The 18,608-nt window shown below is 30.9% G+C and overlaps 1 protein-coding gene and 1 long non-coding RNA gene across 2 annotated transcripts; one reads left to right on the top strand and one right to left on the bottom strand.

Annotated features, from left to right (window-relative positions):
* The first annotated feature begins 3,850 nt into the window (after positions 1-3,850).
* LOC142541403 (uncharacterized) lies at positions 3,851-4,688 on the top strand. The gene is made up of 3 exons (XR_012819331.1): positions 3,851-3,985; positions 4,228-4,450; positions 4,572-4,688. It is a non-coding gene; the product is annotated as an uncharacterized LOC142541403 (long non-coding RNA).
* Positions 4,689-5,035: 347 nt separating this feature from the next.
* Positions 5,036-12,608, bottom strand: LOC142542339 (ABC transporter A family member 7). The gene is made up of 18 exons (XM_075648931.1): positions 12,403-12,608; positions 11,218-11,599; positions 10,749-10,828; positions 10,450-10,594; positions 10,238-10,357; positions 10,028-10,152; positions 9,461-9,619; positions 8,868-9,030; positions 8,643-8,768; positions 8,459-8,542; positions 7,682-8,037; positions 7,039-7,239; positions 6,739-6,848; positions 6,541-6,625; positions 6,164-6,292; positions 5,951-6,056; positions 5,752-5,840; positions 5,036-5,484 (listed from the first exon to the last, which is right to left on the bottom strand). The coding sequence occupies exons 1-18, from the start codon at positions 12,478-12,480 to the stop codon at positions 5,425-5,427; spliced, it is 2,598 nt and encodes an 865-aa protein (XP_075505046.1). The 5' UTR covers positions 12,481-12,608; the 3' UTR covers positions 5,036-5,424.
* Positions 12,609-18,608: the final 6,000 nt, after the last annotated feature.

The following is an 18,608-nucleotide window of genomic DNA, read 5'->3' as shown; positions in this document are numbered from 1 at the left end:
ATGTTTTTTTAAGGAAAGTATAAAAAAACGTTTTTCTTTATTTTATTTAAAAAAAACAAAAACAAAAACAGAGGAGTGAATTTGGATCGATTGAAAAATAGCCAACGGTACTCGGATCCGAATTAATTACTGTAGGGACAAATTATGGGCCATATATTTATCTCAGCAAGTTGTACAATTGGCCCACAATTTTTTGCTCTTTTTCCAAAGTAGCCATCAGACAGAATAAGCCCAACTTATATTAAATTTTTTAGGGTTTCTCTTCAACTATTAATTAATTAAATTTTCAAGAATAATAATATTTATGTTCTCCATATTATTTTATAGTGTGCAAATTCCTTGTTATGAAATAACCCTTTTTACCTACAAAGACTTTAATTTTTCTTTTATTATGGAACTTTTCGAACAAATTAAATGTCTAAAATCCGATATTTTTAAATCTTTTAACATCTCACGGGTGTGTATATTATAAAATATTTGTTCAATTATTGAGCGAGTTTATTTAGTAGAATTGAGGAGTTTGGAATTGGCATCTTCCTTACCAGATTATTCTGAACACGTTAACTGTTAAGGTTTCAGATTTTCAATTATATGATTTTATCCTTTTGGTTTCAAAAAATTAATTTTCAATTTGAAATTGATCCATTTCAGGTAACATGTTTTTTTATCATTTATTTGTCGGTTATTTTAGTCGCTGATGACTGATAACATATTTGATACTAAAATCTCAAGTTTGAAATAATATTTTCGATTCGAAAAACTTATCGCAACAAATCGCTCCATCAACTAAAATAAAAATTGGTTTTAGAATCCCATCTAATATATATATATATATATATATATATATATATATATAATGTGAAGAATGTTTAAATGTTAACCAAAGAGCGTGGCAAAGATGCCGACACGAACTCTGTTATAAAAATAATTTGAATATAAATGTTGACATTTGCCTAATCCGTAAGAGAGTAAAATCAATCGAATCGCTTGAAAAGCAATGAGTGATTTTGTTTTTATTTTTTTTTTATTTTTTTTATTTAGCATAATGAATGATTTGATGCTTCAATTTTGTTCACTTGTCTTTTCCATGCTGGAATTGAGAGGTGGGGTAAAATAAGTGCATTTTTTGTTTTTTATTTTTTTTTGGCAATTGATTATGGAAAAAAAAAATTAGGCTTGATAATTAAGAATTGATTTTTATACAAACTAAAATTCGTTGTCTCAAAGTATTCGAAATTGATCCTTTCAACTTCCCAGACCCGTGACTGAAATTTACATAGTAATATTGGAAATTATAGATTATGTTAGGAGTAAAATTAAGATAGAAAATTTAATATTAAAAGTAAAAGTTTCATTTGTATGAACTTGAAATTATGGAAAAAAAAACAACAACTACCGTCAATTCTTTTACTAATATAAACGTTTTGACAAAAATTCTCGTGAGACGATCTCACGGGTTGTATTTTGTGAGATGGATCTCTTATTTGGGTCATTCATGAAAAAGTATTACTTTTTATGCTAAGAGTATTACTTGTTATTGTGAATATCGGTAAAGTTGACCCGTCTCACATATAAAGATTCGTGAAATCGTCTGACAAGAGATCTAATCAAAAACTTTGGATCAAATGAATATTTTTCCATGTGATTTTAAAAGACCATTTAATTGCAATAATGTTGACATGATTGATGCAGATACGAACAAATGTTGTTTTTTAGGAAACTTGTTCCTATGCGTTATATATTGTTCTCGTCAAAATTAATGAATTTATTTCAGCCCTTTGCCCGACAGAAAAAAAAAAATTTAAAAAAACTATTCAAATAAAGTAATTATCGTTCAATATATATATTAGAAACCCCAATTCCAATTTCTAAAAAAATGAAATCCCAATTTCCAATAACTTGGTTTCCGCTAGCAATTTAACTTAAGGCAAAAGTAGGTTAGAAAACATTAAAAAAATTCGATATAACGAAATGCTGAATTTTTTTATATATTTTAAAAATTATAAAATAATGTCAATTTCAGTATTTGTTTGACATCAAAACAATTTCAGTATTTCGATATAAATAACATAATTTTTTTTCTAGTTTCAGTATAGATAATATTATACCGATATCATACCAAAATTCCGGTATACCGGTTTTTGTTATAAGAACGATATGGAATTTATATTATACCGTATATTGGCATACCGAAATTTCTATACGATATCGATATTCATTCTTCAGTACGATATATGATATTATTTGAAAAACTTTATATACCGTACCTAATCAAACCTAGGTAAAAGCCAGATCATCGAATAAATTATCACAACAAAGGATTGCATATGTAATACGGTGAAATATGTTTTGGAAAAATAACTTGCATGTCTTAAAAATGAAAATAAAAACAATTGCTTATAGTAGTCGATCTCTTCCTCGATTCATTTTCAGTCGTTAGCAAAGAGAGTGATAAAAATTTGAACAAAAATTGATTGTGCGACTCTATAGTTGTACGTCTTATATTAGGAGTCAACTTTGCTTTGTTTGCTACATTTTTTTTTTTGGTATTTTCGGTAAGTATTGAATAAACTCTCGAATAATATAACAGTCAGTAAACTACGTTAGTCAAGTATAATCATATTAGGCAAGTTATGTTCAACAAACTCGCTCGATAAAATGTCCAAAGAAATCGAACTCATAATCATTAACCAAACAGTTTACCTACTCCACCAACTTAGACATTCTATTCAATTCAAGTAGTTTACTCTATTCTTGATCAAAAGCATTGTATTTGTTGAAACTTTGGAGAGGGATTTTGCAAGCTCAAACCCCATGCATGCACAATTCTCTGTTCTTACTGAATGAAATCAAATGAACAGCATTAAAAAAATCGAACCTTTATAATGTAATATAGATTAAAAAGTAATCAACTGTCAAATACCAGTCATAACTAAGATTATATGTCGTGAAATTTTGTCCTTGATTAGACAATGATTATACTAATTAACATAATACAACGAGATTCAAATAATTGGGGATGATTGGCTTATTCACCAACCAAGCGACCACTTCCACAAATTTCGGACAAGTGTTGATACAACTCATAAGCAAGAGTTGATAAATAATCGAGGGTCGATATTTATATATATTAAAATTTATGTTTGAAAATGTTCCAAAAAAAATTACTTTTAAAAGTTTGATTATTTTTCCCCTCTTTTATAAATGCATTTTTTGTTTGAGAGTTGAAGAATCTTTGAAGCACATTTAATTTGGCTGATATTTATATTCAAAACACACTTGATTTTAGTCATATTTCATCGAAGTAATAACTCAGTACCAATATTATTAACATTGCGTCTTATAAGCATTCCGACTAGATAAAAGTTTTTTTTTAAGAAAAAAAAAAACCGACTTTTAGGACAAGAACAAGAAGAATTGCACAGACAATCAATACAAACAATAAAATATGAGCCAAGAAAAACTTTAATCAAGATCTTTTTATGTTCATTCTTTACTCTAAACACTGGTTCAATTCCTAGCTTCATTTACTTGAATGAAGAACATAATCACTTCAGCCATTTTATTTACGCCAAAAACACGAAGAGGACACGCCATGGTAAGAAGGAAGCATATCGGAGCTCCTCACATTGCCTTGGGTATGAGCCATATATATATAATCCATAATATGTAAAACATAAAGTCAGGATATTGTAAAACATAAAGTCAGGATAATCAAATCCCGAAAAGCAGTACTAAATGAGCCATATATAATCCATTAAATGCAAGATTACGAAAATTTTCGTGGAACAAATGCAGCCACTCTACAAAATCAGAGGTTGAGTCTTGTTAATGTTCTAAGACGAACATTCAATTTTCAATTGCAAATCAGAAGCAAATATCAATGGTGAACGCCCATTTTCGTTTGTTCCTTGCTAGTTTCTTTTTTGGCCTTGTTATGTTCTCTTCTGCCACACACAACTCTGCAGGTCAAGAAATTCATCAGGTTTGTACATAATAAGTGAATATATATAACAAGTTCTTGTCTCAAATTAGACGTTCATTCAAATACTTCATTATCATAACATGATCGGAGAAGGCATGCACCGTTTGATATGAAAGATAATGTATTAATTGATTACATAAATGGTTGTAGACTTGTAGTTATAAATCATTATGCTATTCATATATCATATATCGTTTGTCGTCCTACCAAACAATTAATAGTAGTTCTCTAATGTATTGAAGAACACGATATGGTGTGTGGTAAGAGGATCCGCTCCTGCAGACAAGTTGCAAAGCTTTCTAGGCTATGCATGCACCCAAGTTGACTGTGGAGATATTAGGCCGGGCGGTCGATGTTTCGAGCCAAACACATTGCAGAATCATGCATCTTACGCCCTTAATTTGATATACAGGGCTACAGGTTATTGCAATCTTGAAATTGGCTACACAGCTGTTACTGACCCTTGTAAGATCTCTTTACTCCTCTTCATGTCTTTCAAAAAAAAAAAAAAAAACACACACACACACACACACACATATATATATATATATATGATCTGACCTTATTTATGGTTTTGACGTTGCAGCATTCGGCACTTGTCGATATACATGATCGCACATCGGAGAAGAACAGAATTATTGAGTTGTAGCTAGCTAAGTAAAAGAAATAATGATATATATGAAACTCGGTTCGATTAAATAAATACATCTCATTTCTTTACTTAGAATATTAATCTAGTACATTGGTACAAAATTAAATTAAATTAATATAAAATTCGTTGAAAGAATTGTGAATTAACAGCATATATTAAGGTTAATAAAGATAAACTATGCAAAGTTTCAACGTCAAATACAAATGCCAATTCGAAAATAAATCAAGAGCGATAAAAAAACAAAAAAAACAAAAACAAAAACAAAATTTCCCTTGCTTTTTTATGCTTGCCTCTTGTAATAAAATTCAGTAACTAGAGTTTGTTTCTTTAATTTCATCTAGACGATAAATGCATTTGATATTCTTGATTGGAGTAACGTATCATAATCAATTGATTAATTTTAATTTGAATAAACTCTCGATTATTGTAAAAGTTGTAATTTCAAATAAAAAATTATGGTAATTTTCTATCGAGTCCTTTCAGTAGCAAAGACGACTAAGGTATACAGAAATGTGACCATATTGTACAATCAACTCACAGGACATTGTTACGAGAGAACATTGAATGCTTGAGCCCCTCTTGCAACCTTAATAAAAACATCTTCTAACGTCGTATCCGCTAGACCCCATGCATAAACTGGAAATCTGCTCTTAGCATCCTCAACTGCTTCAAAAACATCGGCTATTCTGATCTCGTCTTTTGGCAACTCAAACTTTTGTGTTCCGGAAATATGGTATACCCTGCTAGCATTTGGAGAAAGTTCTCGTACCAAATTTCCACTTCTTCGTCAGTGATTCGAGGATGTTGTCATTGTAAGTACATATGATCCTCCATATCTGGCCTTGAGCTGTCATTTGAAGATAGATTAAGTAAAAAAAATGTTAGGCTGCATTGCATTCTTAACTGATCCTCTTGCAGGAAATCTGGTACATCATGATACACATACGATATACATGTTGTTTTAAACAACACCAAGGCATACAACTGAGACTTCAATTCAATGATTCGGTGTGTGGATTTACTACATACAACTAATTTACATAGGACAACATCGTTGAACAATAGCTAATGCATCTCAGAGGATGCAGAATAAAAAAGATACAAATCATATTACCTCTTTAGGGTTTCCAACACACTGCAAGTCACCATCCACAAAAATACCAAGGCGATCACATAAATTCTCTGCCTCTTCCATTGAATGAGCTGAAAATATTTGTAAAAGCATTTCTGAGAGTCCACATAATTTATATTTAAATGTTGACAAATCTTCCTGTACAGAATCCATGTCTAAAAATGAGCATGCATGCACTTACTGGTCAGAATTATCGCTCTGTTTTGTTTTGCACGCATCACAACATTCCACAGCATGTTTCGGGAAGCAGGATCAAGTCCAGTACTTGGTTCATCCATATACACGACCTTTTAAGAACCATTTCATGAAAATAAGATACCAAAGAGTAAAAAAGGTTCTTAAAATCTAGTAGCCTATCAAATGAACAGAAGCTATGATAAGGATCTAGACGTACTTTGGGATCTCCAATAAGTGAAATGGCAACACTAAGCCTCCTCTTCATACCACCACTATATTTCCCAGCTTGTTTGTCTGCCACCCCGCCATAAAATAAGTTGACACTCTTCAAAGATTCTTCCACAGCCTGCATCAGATTATCAATACGGTCATGTCATAAATTCATCATATTATGAACAATCAAGGATGAACAGGGGGACTAATCAAGACAATTTTCAATGCGTTATATCTAGAAAAACTAAATTTTCACTCCATTTGACACGATTCTAGAATATGTTATTTGATTTATAAAATTTCAGAATATATTTTCTGATTTCTAACTTAAGTAATTATATTTGACGATGGAATGCATCCAGGAAAGTGATATAAACCTACTTGAGTCAGTGCAGAACCTTTGAGATTTTTAAGCCTTCCATAGAACAGTAGATGCTCCCTTCCTGTTAGCGTTCCCCAGAGTAAGCTGCAAATAGTTACAAACAAACACGCATGTACAGATGAGAGGATTAACGAATTGACGAACTAAATGAAAAAATGTAATAATTTAAATTTTGATCATCGTGTATTGTATCTTACTCATGCTGTGGACATACACCCATGCTGGTATATATTTTATCCATATCATCCCTGATATCTAAGCCCTGAACATAGGCAGTGCCAGAACTTGGCTTTATGAGCCCAATCATCTGTCCAAAGAATCATATCAGTAAGAAAGTGATCTCCTATAGCTGCATCTTCTCATATATTTCTATCATATTTACATAATTCAACAAAATACACCCACAAGGACACAACTAAAAAATATTCCCCAATGACAGAATGGAACTAATGTTTCATGGTTTCAATAAATAATAATAAATAACAATCTAAACTTACCATATTAATGAATGAAGTTTTCCCTGCACCATTCGGACCGAGCATGCCAAAGCATTCCCCTTGGGGCAAAGCAAGGGAAAGACCTCTCACAGCAAATTTCTCAGGGTTTCCATCCCTTCCCGGATATACCTTTTTGAGGTCGTTGCAAATTATGGCATGACTATCACTTAATTCAAGTAGCAGCTGTTCCACTTTCTCTCTCTAAACAAATTGCACAAAGCAACGATAAAATAAAATGAGTGAAAAAAGGTTAATAAAAAATAAATTACATTGGATTAATATGTCCATAGTGTAAAGTCATGGTGTTAGGCAGAACATGCTACATCTGTCCTTAACTGTACCTTCTAATCACTATTATTTTCATGGAGATAAATAAGCTTCCATATGGAAAAGGCCAGCCAAATCTTATGTAATAATTCTAATATATCTTTTTATAGTATTTAGCACGGTGTGTGCAAGAGACGTTTCAAATTTTTACATTTGCCATACATCTGACTTAATATAACAAGAGATGTGATAGGAAATGGTAAAAAATATCTGAACTGAAAAGGGCAGCACATCTATATGGAAGAGACCAAGATTGATTTAAATCATCAATTGCTAGTTCAATCGCAATTTTGAACTAATTTAGAAATCAACCTACCTCTTGAACAACGTCTGGCTTCTCCATCTGAACAAAAACTTTAGACCCCTGCCTTCGGAGACTAGGTTTACGGAAGGAAGATGATAGCTTCTTTTGATGGTTACGCAAGAAAAATAGAGGACTTCTTCCAGATGACACAACTTGATCTGCATAATAAGCGACGCCTAGAACAACCAACCATTCCACTAAGATGATAATCATGGCGTCTTGCATTCCATTGTTTTTATCGTTTAAATCTTTCCATCTCATTCCATCAGTTCCCATGTAATTTCCGAGGAAGGAATATTGTGAAAACTCATACAACCCTCGGTAAAGGGCAAATCCTGGATACAGTTCCAATGCAATAATCCCAGCTTCTGCATTATTTCAAGGTTTATCTTGTGATTGTAAAAACAGCATTGGAAACAATAATATTAGACTTAGCCTAAAGATGCTGAAAAAATCAAAACTTTCAAAAAATGTGTCCACAGGCATTCAATTTGGATGTCTAATTTAGCATTAAAGCTAAATTCCAAACGAATAGATACAACATATGACTTGGTTTGTGAAAAGTTATGATTTAAAAAATTGGAAACTCCAATCAATTAATTATGAGTACTTAAAAAACGAAATAACGTGCTAACCGAATCAACTGAAAGGAAATAGTTTATGTTGGTTCTAGCTCACATCTGAAACAAGCTCACAGTATTGCTCATACTATTCACAAAACTCTAGTTCCAAAACAAAAGAAAATATATTGAACTAGGTAATACACTTACATTATAAAATTTCACTTACTTGGAAATGATGTGTCTTGTAGAAAAAACTGGAAAAGAAAGCCACCCAATAGTCCACTTCCAAAAACTAACATATACCCCACCACTGCAAGAATTATTAAGTATAAGACGGAAATAATTCCTATAACTTCAGATAATATATTTGACATGATCGCCAAAAAAGTTGCAGCTGTTATGATTCACACCTGTAGCAGTCTTCACATTGGAGAACAAATCGGCCAAGAGAAATGCCAGGGAGATTTGCAAGTTTACATAAATGAAATAGAATACAAACTGGATGCTATAATCGTTTAAGGTGAAGAACTTCAACCCTGAAAATTCCAGTGTTTAGGTCAACTTGTACCGGATTTGGCATGAAATTTTATACAAAAATGTGGAGCAATTTAGAAATTATGTAGTTGTGTTATTACCTATAGCCGAACCAAAAATCACAAAGCATATCATGTAGATTGATGATATTACAAGAAAATAAGCATAAGATATCAACCAATAAGGCCCATCTCCAAGCCCATGCATTTTCATCATGATTCTTAGCTTGTATTGTTTCTCATAAACCAAAGCTATCAGTACAACCTGCTCAGCAAGAAAAATAAATTTGAACTTTTAAACATCTCTCAAATTGTTAGTCAATTTAAGTACTTACAGATAGCATGATGAATAAAGCTGTAGCATCAACCTTAATATTTGTAATTTCGAGCAATGACATTCTTCTTCCTCTAAGTACTAAGGTGCCTTTTTTTTCGATTTACAACAGCAAACTAAGCAAAAATTTGAAAACTATAGCAATTTTTTCTTGGGTCAAGTGCAAAAGAAAAATACCAGAATAAAAATAGCAACTCTAGATGCTTTGTTAGATGCAATTGATTTGGAAATGTGGATTTATGGCCATTTTCCTTCCTTCTGTTAATTTTTAGTTAGGGTACTACATATGAAAAACTCTTCCATGTCCCAATTAAAAGGTGCATCTATCTCATTGCAAGGGGAAATATCAGCACAAACTTACAGGGAACAGCTGCATAATAACAAATGTAAAGAATAGTGGACCGAGGAGAGAGGAGAAATCCAGCCTAAGTTCGGTTTCAGGCTTTGGCATTTCTTTCACAAACTCAAAAAGCATTCTTGTTGCAGGTCCAAGCAGATGTTGGAGATACGCATTTGATACCTGCACGAGCGTGCACCGAATATTAGAATATTTTTATGTCATCTTTCATGCATATTATAAATTAACATGTTAATTGAAAAATAATTATCAGTACTTAAAACATAAACAATATCATGCAAATCATTACAATGAACCAAGAAGGGAAGCTTGACAAGTTTTAAAATGCTGTCACTTCTTGCATATGGCTAAATATTTGAAAGGAAGAGAAATGGCATACCTGACAAATATAGTGAACAATGTTATAGTAAGAACTCAAAATATTAGAATAAACATATTCATTTTGTGTAGGTCATGGAATTTTCAATCCCCATAAACTATTGAAGTCCAAACCATTTCATATAAGAAAAAGTTCTAGTCTTTGAACCATAGAGTAGGTAAATAAAGAGCATCGTATTTGGATTCAGATACCAAGTTGACTGAGCGAGGCACCCGCGTCAATCCAAGAGGCTGATTGCCTGAGTCGTTCTTATAGGTAGAGTTGTACCATATGCTCACATTGAACTGATTTGCATTTGAATTCAAAAAATCATAGGCTGTGAAACAAAAATGATTAAATAAAATGATGATCCAGGCAATGGAGTAAAGTATAGATAAAGGGTACAATTCTTAGTCCGGCACCTGCTACAATCTCGTTGATCTTTCTTTCTGGATTCCCTTTACGATATCCCTTGTATAGCTCATCATTAATCTCTGAAGTACTATTACGCCACAAATTTGAGCCTTGAATGCAGCTTACATCTAGATTTTAGACAAATAAATATAATAAAAAGCAATGAAAGTGGTTGCCCGATTATTTGCTGATGGAAATAAAACTCGTCCATGCATGCCACCTTTTTGCAGTTCTACAGGACCTATTTGGAGAGGGAAAGAAAATGTAGAGTTCGAAGCACATTGAGGCTGCACGTAGTATACTGGAAGATCTGAAAAGAAAGCTGGCTCGAGATAATTGATAAATTGAGTCTTTGATTCCGAACCCTGTAACATAAAAAATAAAATGCTAACATTGAAACAATGTGTTGTGTAACAACGAGCAGCTTAACCTACAAAGCACATGCCATCATCACAAGGAATGAAGAAAAAGATAATAGAACTGAGAAAATGACAAAAAGGAGATGGAAATACAACTAACCAAAGCTTCGCCGGCTATACTGTAAAGAATATCAGAGGCGTTTATATTAAATGACTGTTCAAACATATTGCCAGCCACACCTGTCAAGTCACAGAAAAAGCATAAAACGTCTTATCAAGGTCATCCACAGATGTATGAGTAACTTCTCTACCAATATAGAGTGACCACCTCATTTAAAAGTTTAACTTGTTAGAGATATGAAACACTCGATATTTGCTGGTTTTAGCATGCCTCCTAAAGTTCAAGAAAGTACCAGAACTATCATTCAACCAAAGCCTAGCATGTGAAATTCGTAGTCATTAATGGTGGAGAAGAGACCTGAGCAAATTACTTCATCCATGTACCAGCTCTAATACTAAATTGAATAAATATCATTCAAAAGTTAAAGCAATTAGCTTCATGAGACATTTAATATTTACTGTCTTTAACATCCATTGACAGATATAAAGTAAGACGAACAGAGACATACTCCGTCCAAGTGTCTGATTACTCCCTGTCATAAGTATAATAACAGGACAGGAGCCTGTTCTCCTGCATGATTCATCAGGCAAATCCGAATACGGGATATAATTAGTTTTCACTGCACGATACTGTTGTGCCGGCAACTGTAATAGAGGAGGCCATTCTGGTGGATGAGGAATGGGGCAGGTGGCCACTTGATCCAAGGTCGAGTATTCAATACCACAAACCCTCGTACATTGGCCATCACCATTAGTATCAACACAAGTGCATCCACACTTGTTTGAGGGCTTATTTAATTCGTTGTTCACCAAAATTTGGATGAGGACAAGCAATAAACAAAGAAACAATGGGATTGCAACAAGTTGAAGATTAGCCTTGCTGTTTCGTTTCTGAAAATTATAAAATGAAAAAAATGAAGAAAGGTAAATCAGTTCAAGGACTACAAACAAATTTTACTATTTCAATCCACAACCGAAACTTTAGTTCGAAACTATCATCAATTCCCTCGGGAATGGGGTTCCAATTATTTTTAACCTGACATTCAAATAATTGCATTACATGAATTAAAGTTGTATAAAATTTTAGAAGAAACAACTAATGATGTTACAGAAGTATCAGATATGCTTAATGAATCCCCAAATAGTATACGTAAAGCACAAAGCTGCAGTAAAGCTTTTTTTTTTATGGATCAAAACCAACTTTATTGGTAGCTAGCATTTATTGAGCGACCAAATATTGACCACAATAGTATTAATCTAAATTTTCGACCAGGCAAGCACACGTAAAACTAAGTCACAAATGAATGCATGCCACAAAACAGTAATCAATATCAACTTTTAATACGGTGGATAATTTAGATGATTCGATTTCATCCCTTTGTTTTAGGACAATTTCCGCAACTTCAAAAAAGCAAGGGAGAAAGAGAGAAAGAAAGCAAAGAATAACATAAAATTGAGTTAACATAAACTCTATAAATGCAGTATCAAGCGAGATAAACAAGAACTACCCTCTACCATAAATTACAATTCAAGATAAACTAACGATAAACTGAGAGATTAGCTAAACGTAACTCTAGCAAAGCCTCTGGAAACTTAACCCATTGAACAATCAAGAAACATAAAATTTAATCCAATAACTATCGAGAAGTAGAACCAAAAATGTGATTAATGAAACACTTCAAATGGGCAGACACCTGAAAAGTCAAATTCTTCCTGAGCAAAGCATTGGCCTGTGTCCGAAAACTCGCCGGCCCATCTGATGAATCTTCCATTATTCACCAAAATGTGAGCTTTTTGCTGAAAATTTCTTGATTCTCAAATGCACGTTGAAATGGTTTGATGTGTTTGATCGATGCAATTGGAATTGGCACTCAGTTTTCCAGTTATATATACCTGTATGAAATTTCTCAAAAAAAAATAAATAAATAAATAACGAGAGGATTGGATTGACGAAACTGCCCTTTGGCCGAAGTATTTTCCTGGAAGTCCGTGATCGAATGACTGAAATGTCCCTCACGCGTTTCACGTCGTTTTCTCGTTTATATTTTACTCATAAACCTAACGTGTTTTCTTGTTCCGATTGTTTTACTGGTTACTTTATGTTATGTGGTAAATATTTTTTTTATTTCAATATAATTAGATAACATCACTCTCTATATTTTTATAAAAATTAACAAATATATTAATCATTCAAAAATTAACATTTGACTATATTATATGGATGAAAAATAAAAAATAGATGTGAGTTGATTTGATTAAAAATTTGAATAGGAAGTGAGGGAGTGTTTAATTAAATTTTTAACGTATTTTTCTTTTTAAACATTATGGAATTTTTTTTAAAAAAAAAAACTTTCACCAACACACCAAAATTCTCTTACTTTAGAAAATTTATTTTTAATTAGTAGTATAAATATCTAGAGTAGGTCTCTTGTGAGACGATCTCACGAATCTTTATCTGTAAGACGGGTCAACCCTACCGATATTCACAATAAAAAGTAAAATTCTTAGCATAAAAAGTAATATTGTTTTCATAGATGACCTAGATAAGAGATCTGTCTCATAAAATACGACTCGTGAAACCGTCTCACACAAGTTTTTGTCAGATATCTATTATTGTTGATTAAGGAATAACGAGAAAATAAAATGAGTCGTGGAATAAATTAAATGTAGAGGTGGAATAATATAAATATTCCTTAAAGTTGATGGAGTTGCAAACAGAACAATCATTCCTTAATATCAAAAAAGGAATTAATCTTCGTATTAAATTAAGAATATGTAGTAACGAGAATTCTCTTTGTTTTTATGGATGAACCAAACATAAAAATTATAATAATATTGAAAATTATCATTTTATTCTATTAGATTTATCAAATAGAAACAAAATTTTTACATTTTTTATTTGTTTTTAATAAAATATATTCGCTGCGAAACACCTATTTAATACAAAACATTGATGTTGCATCATTGATTCCGTCATATGGATTAAATATTAACGTGTTATTTATCTTATGTTTTAAAATTCTCATTTTTATAATATAATACAGATCGTGAATATTTAAAAAAAAAAAAATCATTCACACAAAAAAATTATATGCAGTGGAAAATTTAATGATCTGACTAAGTCAATAAGCTACGATTATCATTGTCTTGTTGTTTTTGTCAACGGTTTATGCCATGTAGTTTCTTATTATCAGTAAAAAAAATTATTCTGTATATTTAATTAAGTAAAATAAAATATCATAAAATAACGACGAAGAAGAACTGAAATAACGTGTAATTAATTATTAAACTATATATGCCCACATAAAAATTAGTTTGTTCATCGAGGCGTTAGATAGCCTTGGACTGTCTAGTTGCTCTTTAGGATTTTGATCATCTGCTGTGATTGAAAACACAGTAATTGATGTTGTACACTTTTTACACGAGATTATCAGTTGATCGTTTCGTTTTCTCCGAATTTGTTTTAATTTTATCTGACATTGTGTGAGGTCCATTAGACGATCAACCGATCATCTCGTGTAGAAAAATACACATCACCAGATATTGTATTTTCAACCATATTAGATCATCATCTTGTGTAAAAAAAAATGCACAGCACCAGATATTGTATTTTCAATCACATTAGATTATCCAAATTGCTCTTCCTGAACCATACGAAGAAGATTACATAGAAAGTTCTCGATGTCACAAGGTGGAACGAGAATTGGTTTTTTATTTGGCAAAATCTTGTGTGAGAAAGTCTCACGGATCGTATTTTGTTATACAGACATCTTATTTGGGTCATCCATGAAAAAATATTACTTTTTATGCTAAGAGTATTACTTTTTATTGTGAATATCAGTATGGTTGACTCGTTTTACAAATAAAGATTCGTGAGACCGTCTCACAAGAGATCTATTAAATGGTTACAACTATATCATTTATCGTATAAAATCTTTATATTATTCAGTTAAAAGAACTAACACATCAAATGAAATTAATAAATCAATTTATTTATTTAGTTGATTCTTAAAAATAAATACAAGTACTGGTTTAATAATTAGATTATACTAAAAAAAACATATTATTACAATAAATTTATTTTTTTGAAATAATTTGTCATGTAGCTCATTAAGAACCATTTTCGACAAATTAAAAGTTTATCGAAATATTTATTTTTTAAAAAATGAAAAATACTTCTGTGAATGGAAATTCAGATAGGTATACTGATTTCGTGGACGTCGATAAATACTTGGGCCAAAATAAATGTCGGAGAATCCTTTTTCTCTCATATTTCCTGGAAATATTTTTACTCTTTTGGAGACATAAAAAAGCAGTATTACATTTTTTTTATTATTTTTTCAAAAAATACGTTTTCAAAATAAAATAAATAGTTTAGATTAAGTTTTTTTTTTTTAACTATTAATAAATAATTTATTCTTCAAAGAAAATCACCTAAAAGTAAAAAAAAAATGTATTATTCGCGGAAAACTATCTCTATATGTCTAAATGCCTGGACTATATGAAAAGTAAATATTTTGTTATAAATCTAGTCAAACATTTTATTCAATTTAGTCATATTAAACCTGTTCAAATGCTTGCTTTTAATTTTTAAATAATCGAAAAATATCTAAATGTAAATCAAATATTTTAAAACGGTTGATGTGATGTATCGTGTGTTTGTACGGTTTTTTAATAATTAATTTGATTTATATTTAAATATAAAGATATTATAATTATATAAATTAATGAAAAATCATATTACAATTTGAAATAATAAAATGAACAAGCAAAAAAAATAGACTATGACACCAAATTTATCTTTATTATCTTTTTTTTTTTTGAAAATCAGATTCTTAATAAAACAATAGATAATATACATACAAATTTATATATATATATGTGTGTGTGCGCGTGTATGTGTGTGTGTGTGTGTGTGTATTCGGTTTGATTTTGTGGCCTAAAACTACCCACTTGTTTTATTTTCAACCAAGAAGTTAAGTTGACATTTTATTTTTATTGAATATTTTACATTATTTTTATTTTCGAGGAAAAATAATAATTGCTTTTTAATACGTCCAAGCATGTCACACGGTACGGCTCCTCCTCCATTGAAGTAAATTGACTAAACTGCCCTTATCCTTGAAATCCAAGTAAATGCAATTTGAAGATTAATTAATTGAATGGCGCAAGATCGATTTGATTAAAAAATAATTAGTTGTTTTCAATATATAATTTATTTTTAAAAATTATATATTTTTTATGAATCAGATTGTGTAAAAAATTAATTAAGCATTTTAACTTTCTAGATTTATATAATTATGCTAAGATTCTCATGATATGATATGATAAAAACTTGTGTGAGACGGTCTCAAGGATCGTATTTTGTGAGAAAGATCTATTATTTGGGTCATTCATAAAAAAATATTATTTTTTATCTTAAGATTATTACTTTTTATTGTGAATATTGATAGGGTTGACCCGTTTCACAGATAAAGATTCGTGAGACCGTCTCACAAGAGAACTACTCGTATGATATTATTGTTTAAAAGAGCTTATTTATAATAAAACTCTTGTTTCAATACTTACATAATTTCTTTTTGGAATAAACTCTATGAGAAAATGAGTTTATATAAAGAGAATTTAGTTGCTGTAAAAAAAACTTTTGCACGACGAGAAATATAATAAAAAAAATGATTAAATCTCAGAGCGTCGCAAGTTTGAAGATCTTCGTTGCTCCTATAACGTGCTGTTGTGATTGTTGAAGTCATCTGAAGCCAAAACTTGTGAAAATGTTGATTGAATATCGTGTTTTTTTGCTCCAGTTTTCGACGCACTGTTTGCGTTTCTTGAATGCGCTTTTTTAATTTGACGCTTTTTAAATTTGATTATTTGTTTTGGGATATAATTTGATTCATTAACGTGTTAAGGAATATATTTTTATAGAATCACTAGTGTTGGTTTTTGTAAACTCGAGTTATTTTTATAGCGATTATTTTGCCACGAGGCAACGAGGTATCGAACAAATATTTATACTTGTGCATAATTATCTATGAGTTATTTTTAAAAAATTTATTTATTTGTGTGATACACTATTCTATTGCATGTTGTCACTGCGTATTATAACAATGAAAAAAACTTGTGTGAGACGGTCTCACGGGTCGTATTTTCTGAGACAAATATCTTATTTGGGTCATTCATGAATATTAAGTTTCATGCTGAGAGTATTATTTTTTATTGTGAATATCGATAGGGTTGACCCGTCGCACAGATAAAATATTCGTGAGACCGTCTCACAAGAAACCTAGTCTACAACATTTGGGACAATACTGAAATCTGATACACACAAATTTTTACAGTTTATGTTAAACACAAATCCCGACGAATTCTTTTATCGTTTCTCGTGTCATCTTCCCGATCTCAACTTTCCGTACAAATATTTAATTAACTCCATAATATATTTTGCAATCGTTTGATAAAAGATTTATAATATATCAGACAAAAACTTGTGTGAGACGGTCTCACGGGTCGTATTTTGTGAGACATATATCTTATTTGGGTCATCCATGAAAAAGTATTACTTTTATGCTAAAAGTATTACTTTTTATTGTGAATATCGATAGGGTTGACCCATCTCACGGTTAAAGATTCGTGAGACCGTCTCACAAGAGACCTACTCAATATATAAATGATCAGTTGTATGTATGATATATGAATGACAAAAATGATTAGTTCTCTCGTGAGACGATTTCGTGAATCTTTATCAGTGAGACATATCAATCATGTTCATATTTATAATAAAAAATAATATTTTTTTATAAATGACTCAAATAGAATATGTATATCACAAAATTGTCTTGTGAGATCGGATCTCACATGAGTTTTTGTGATAATTTATAACTTTAATTAAAATTTGAACCAATTTTTAAATAAATTAAGTATGTGTCATAAGTTGCATGAAACAATGTCTTTATATATTAATTTAAACTAATCGCAATTTTGCAACCCTTAATTCGAGTTTTGTTTTGTATAATTGTACACATGGAATGTCACTCAAACGCTGGTTCAATATAACTTTGATATTAAATTAAACAATCTAATTTCTGAATTTTGGGCAGTTTCAATAATTTTTAAAGCCAGATTCAAAAATAACAACGCTTCGATTAAAGTTTTTATGATGTGAGTGTGATATGATGATATCAAGTTTTTGGCATAAACAAAGAATTGATAATTGGAAATTAGTCATGGACAACGTTAATCAATTCCAAGCCACAATATCAAACAAAATCATAACCGATGAACTAATACAACGTTAATATAATTGTTGGTTCTAATGAAAAAAAATACTCAATGCATCTACAGTTAAAGATAAAGTATATCAGTATTTTTCAGACAACAATACGAAATCTCAAAAAGGTCAAATACGATCGTCAAAATAAGTTGATACAAAAATGAGACGGTTCCCAAACATCAAAGAAGGTAATCGAGGACCCAAATAAGTTCAATCGACATTATAAAAATGCACAAATTATCTCAAATAAGCATGAACGATCAACTTCTCAAGCAGATAAACATTTATATATATATTCTAACACTTATTTTCCATATCAATTAAGGACTAAAGAGCACCTTCAGTATCAGTGAACAACTTCATTTCTATATCATATAACCAAGAATGAAGAGTTGCTTAAGTTATAGTTGATATAGAGGTTGTCATCAGACTAATCAATTGTAGGTCAATTGGATTTCGTCATCTCGATTAATTGAGTGTGCTATGAGGTTCAGTTGAGAATGAGAGATATCCGTCAATATGAAATCATTCCAACAACGAAATAAGTAAATACATAGAATGATGTAATCATCGAATGTTTAGAAAAAAACACGTAATTCATTTATCTACATATTTTGTTATCAATTTGAT

This window comes from Primulina tabacum, chromosome 4 (assembly GCF_025594145.1).
Source record: "Primulina tabacum isolate GXHZ01 chromosome 4, ASM2559414v2, whole genome shotgun sequence".
Lineage (NCBI taxonomy): Eukaryota > Viridiplantae > Streptophyta > Magnoliopsida > Lamiales > Gesneriaceae > Primulina > Primulina tabacum.
The sequence above is the reverse complement of the archived record's forward strand: the minus strand, read 5'-3'. Positions and strand labels throughout refer to the sequence as shown.

Excerpts from the sequence above, each read along its gene's own strand:
- LOC142542339 (XM_075648931.1), bottom strand. The coding sequence starts at position 12,480 with ATGGAAGATTCATCAGATGGGCCGGCGAGTTTTCGGACACAGGCCAAT. Across the intron at positions 10,358-10,449 it reads TCCTGTAGAACTGCAAAAAG|ATGTAAGCTGCATTCAAGGC; the intron begins GTGGCATGCATG and ends TCTAAAATCTAG. Across the intron at positions 6,849-7,038 it reads AAACTTCATTCATTAATATG|ATGATTGGGCTCATAAAGCC; the intron begins GTAAGTTTAGAT and ends TTCTTTGGACAG.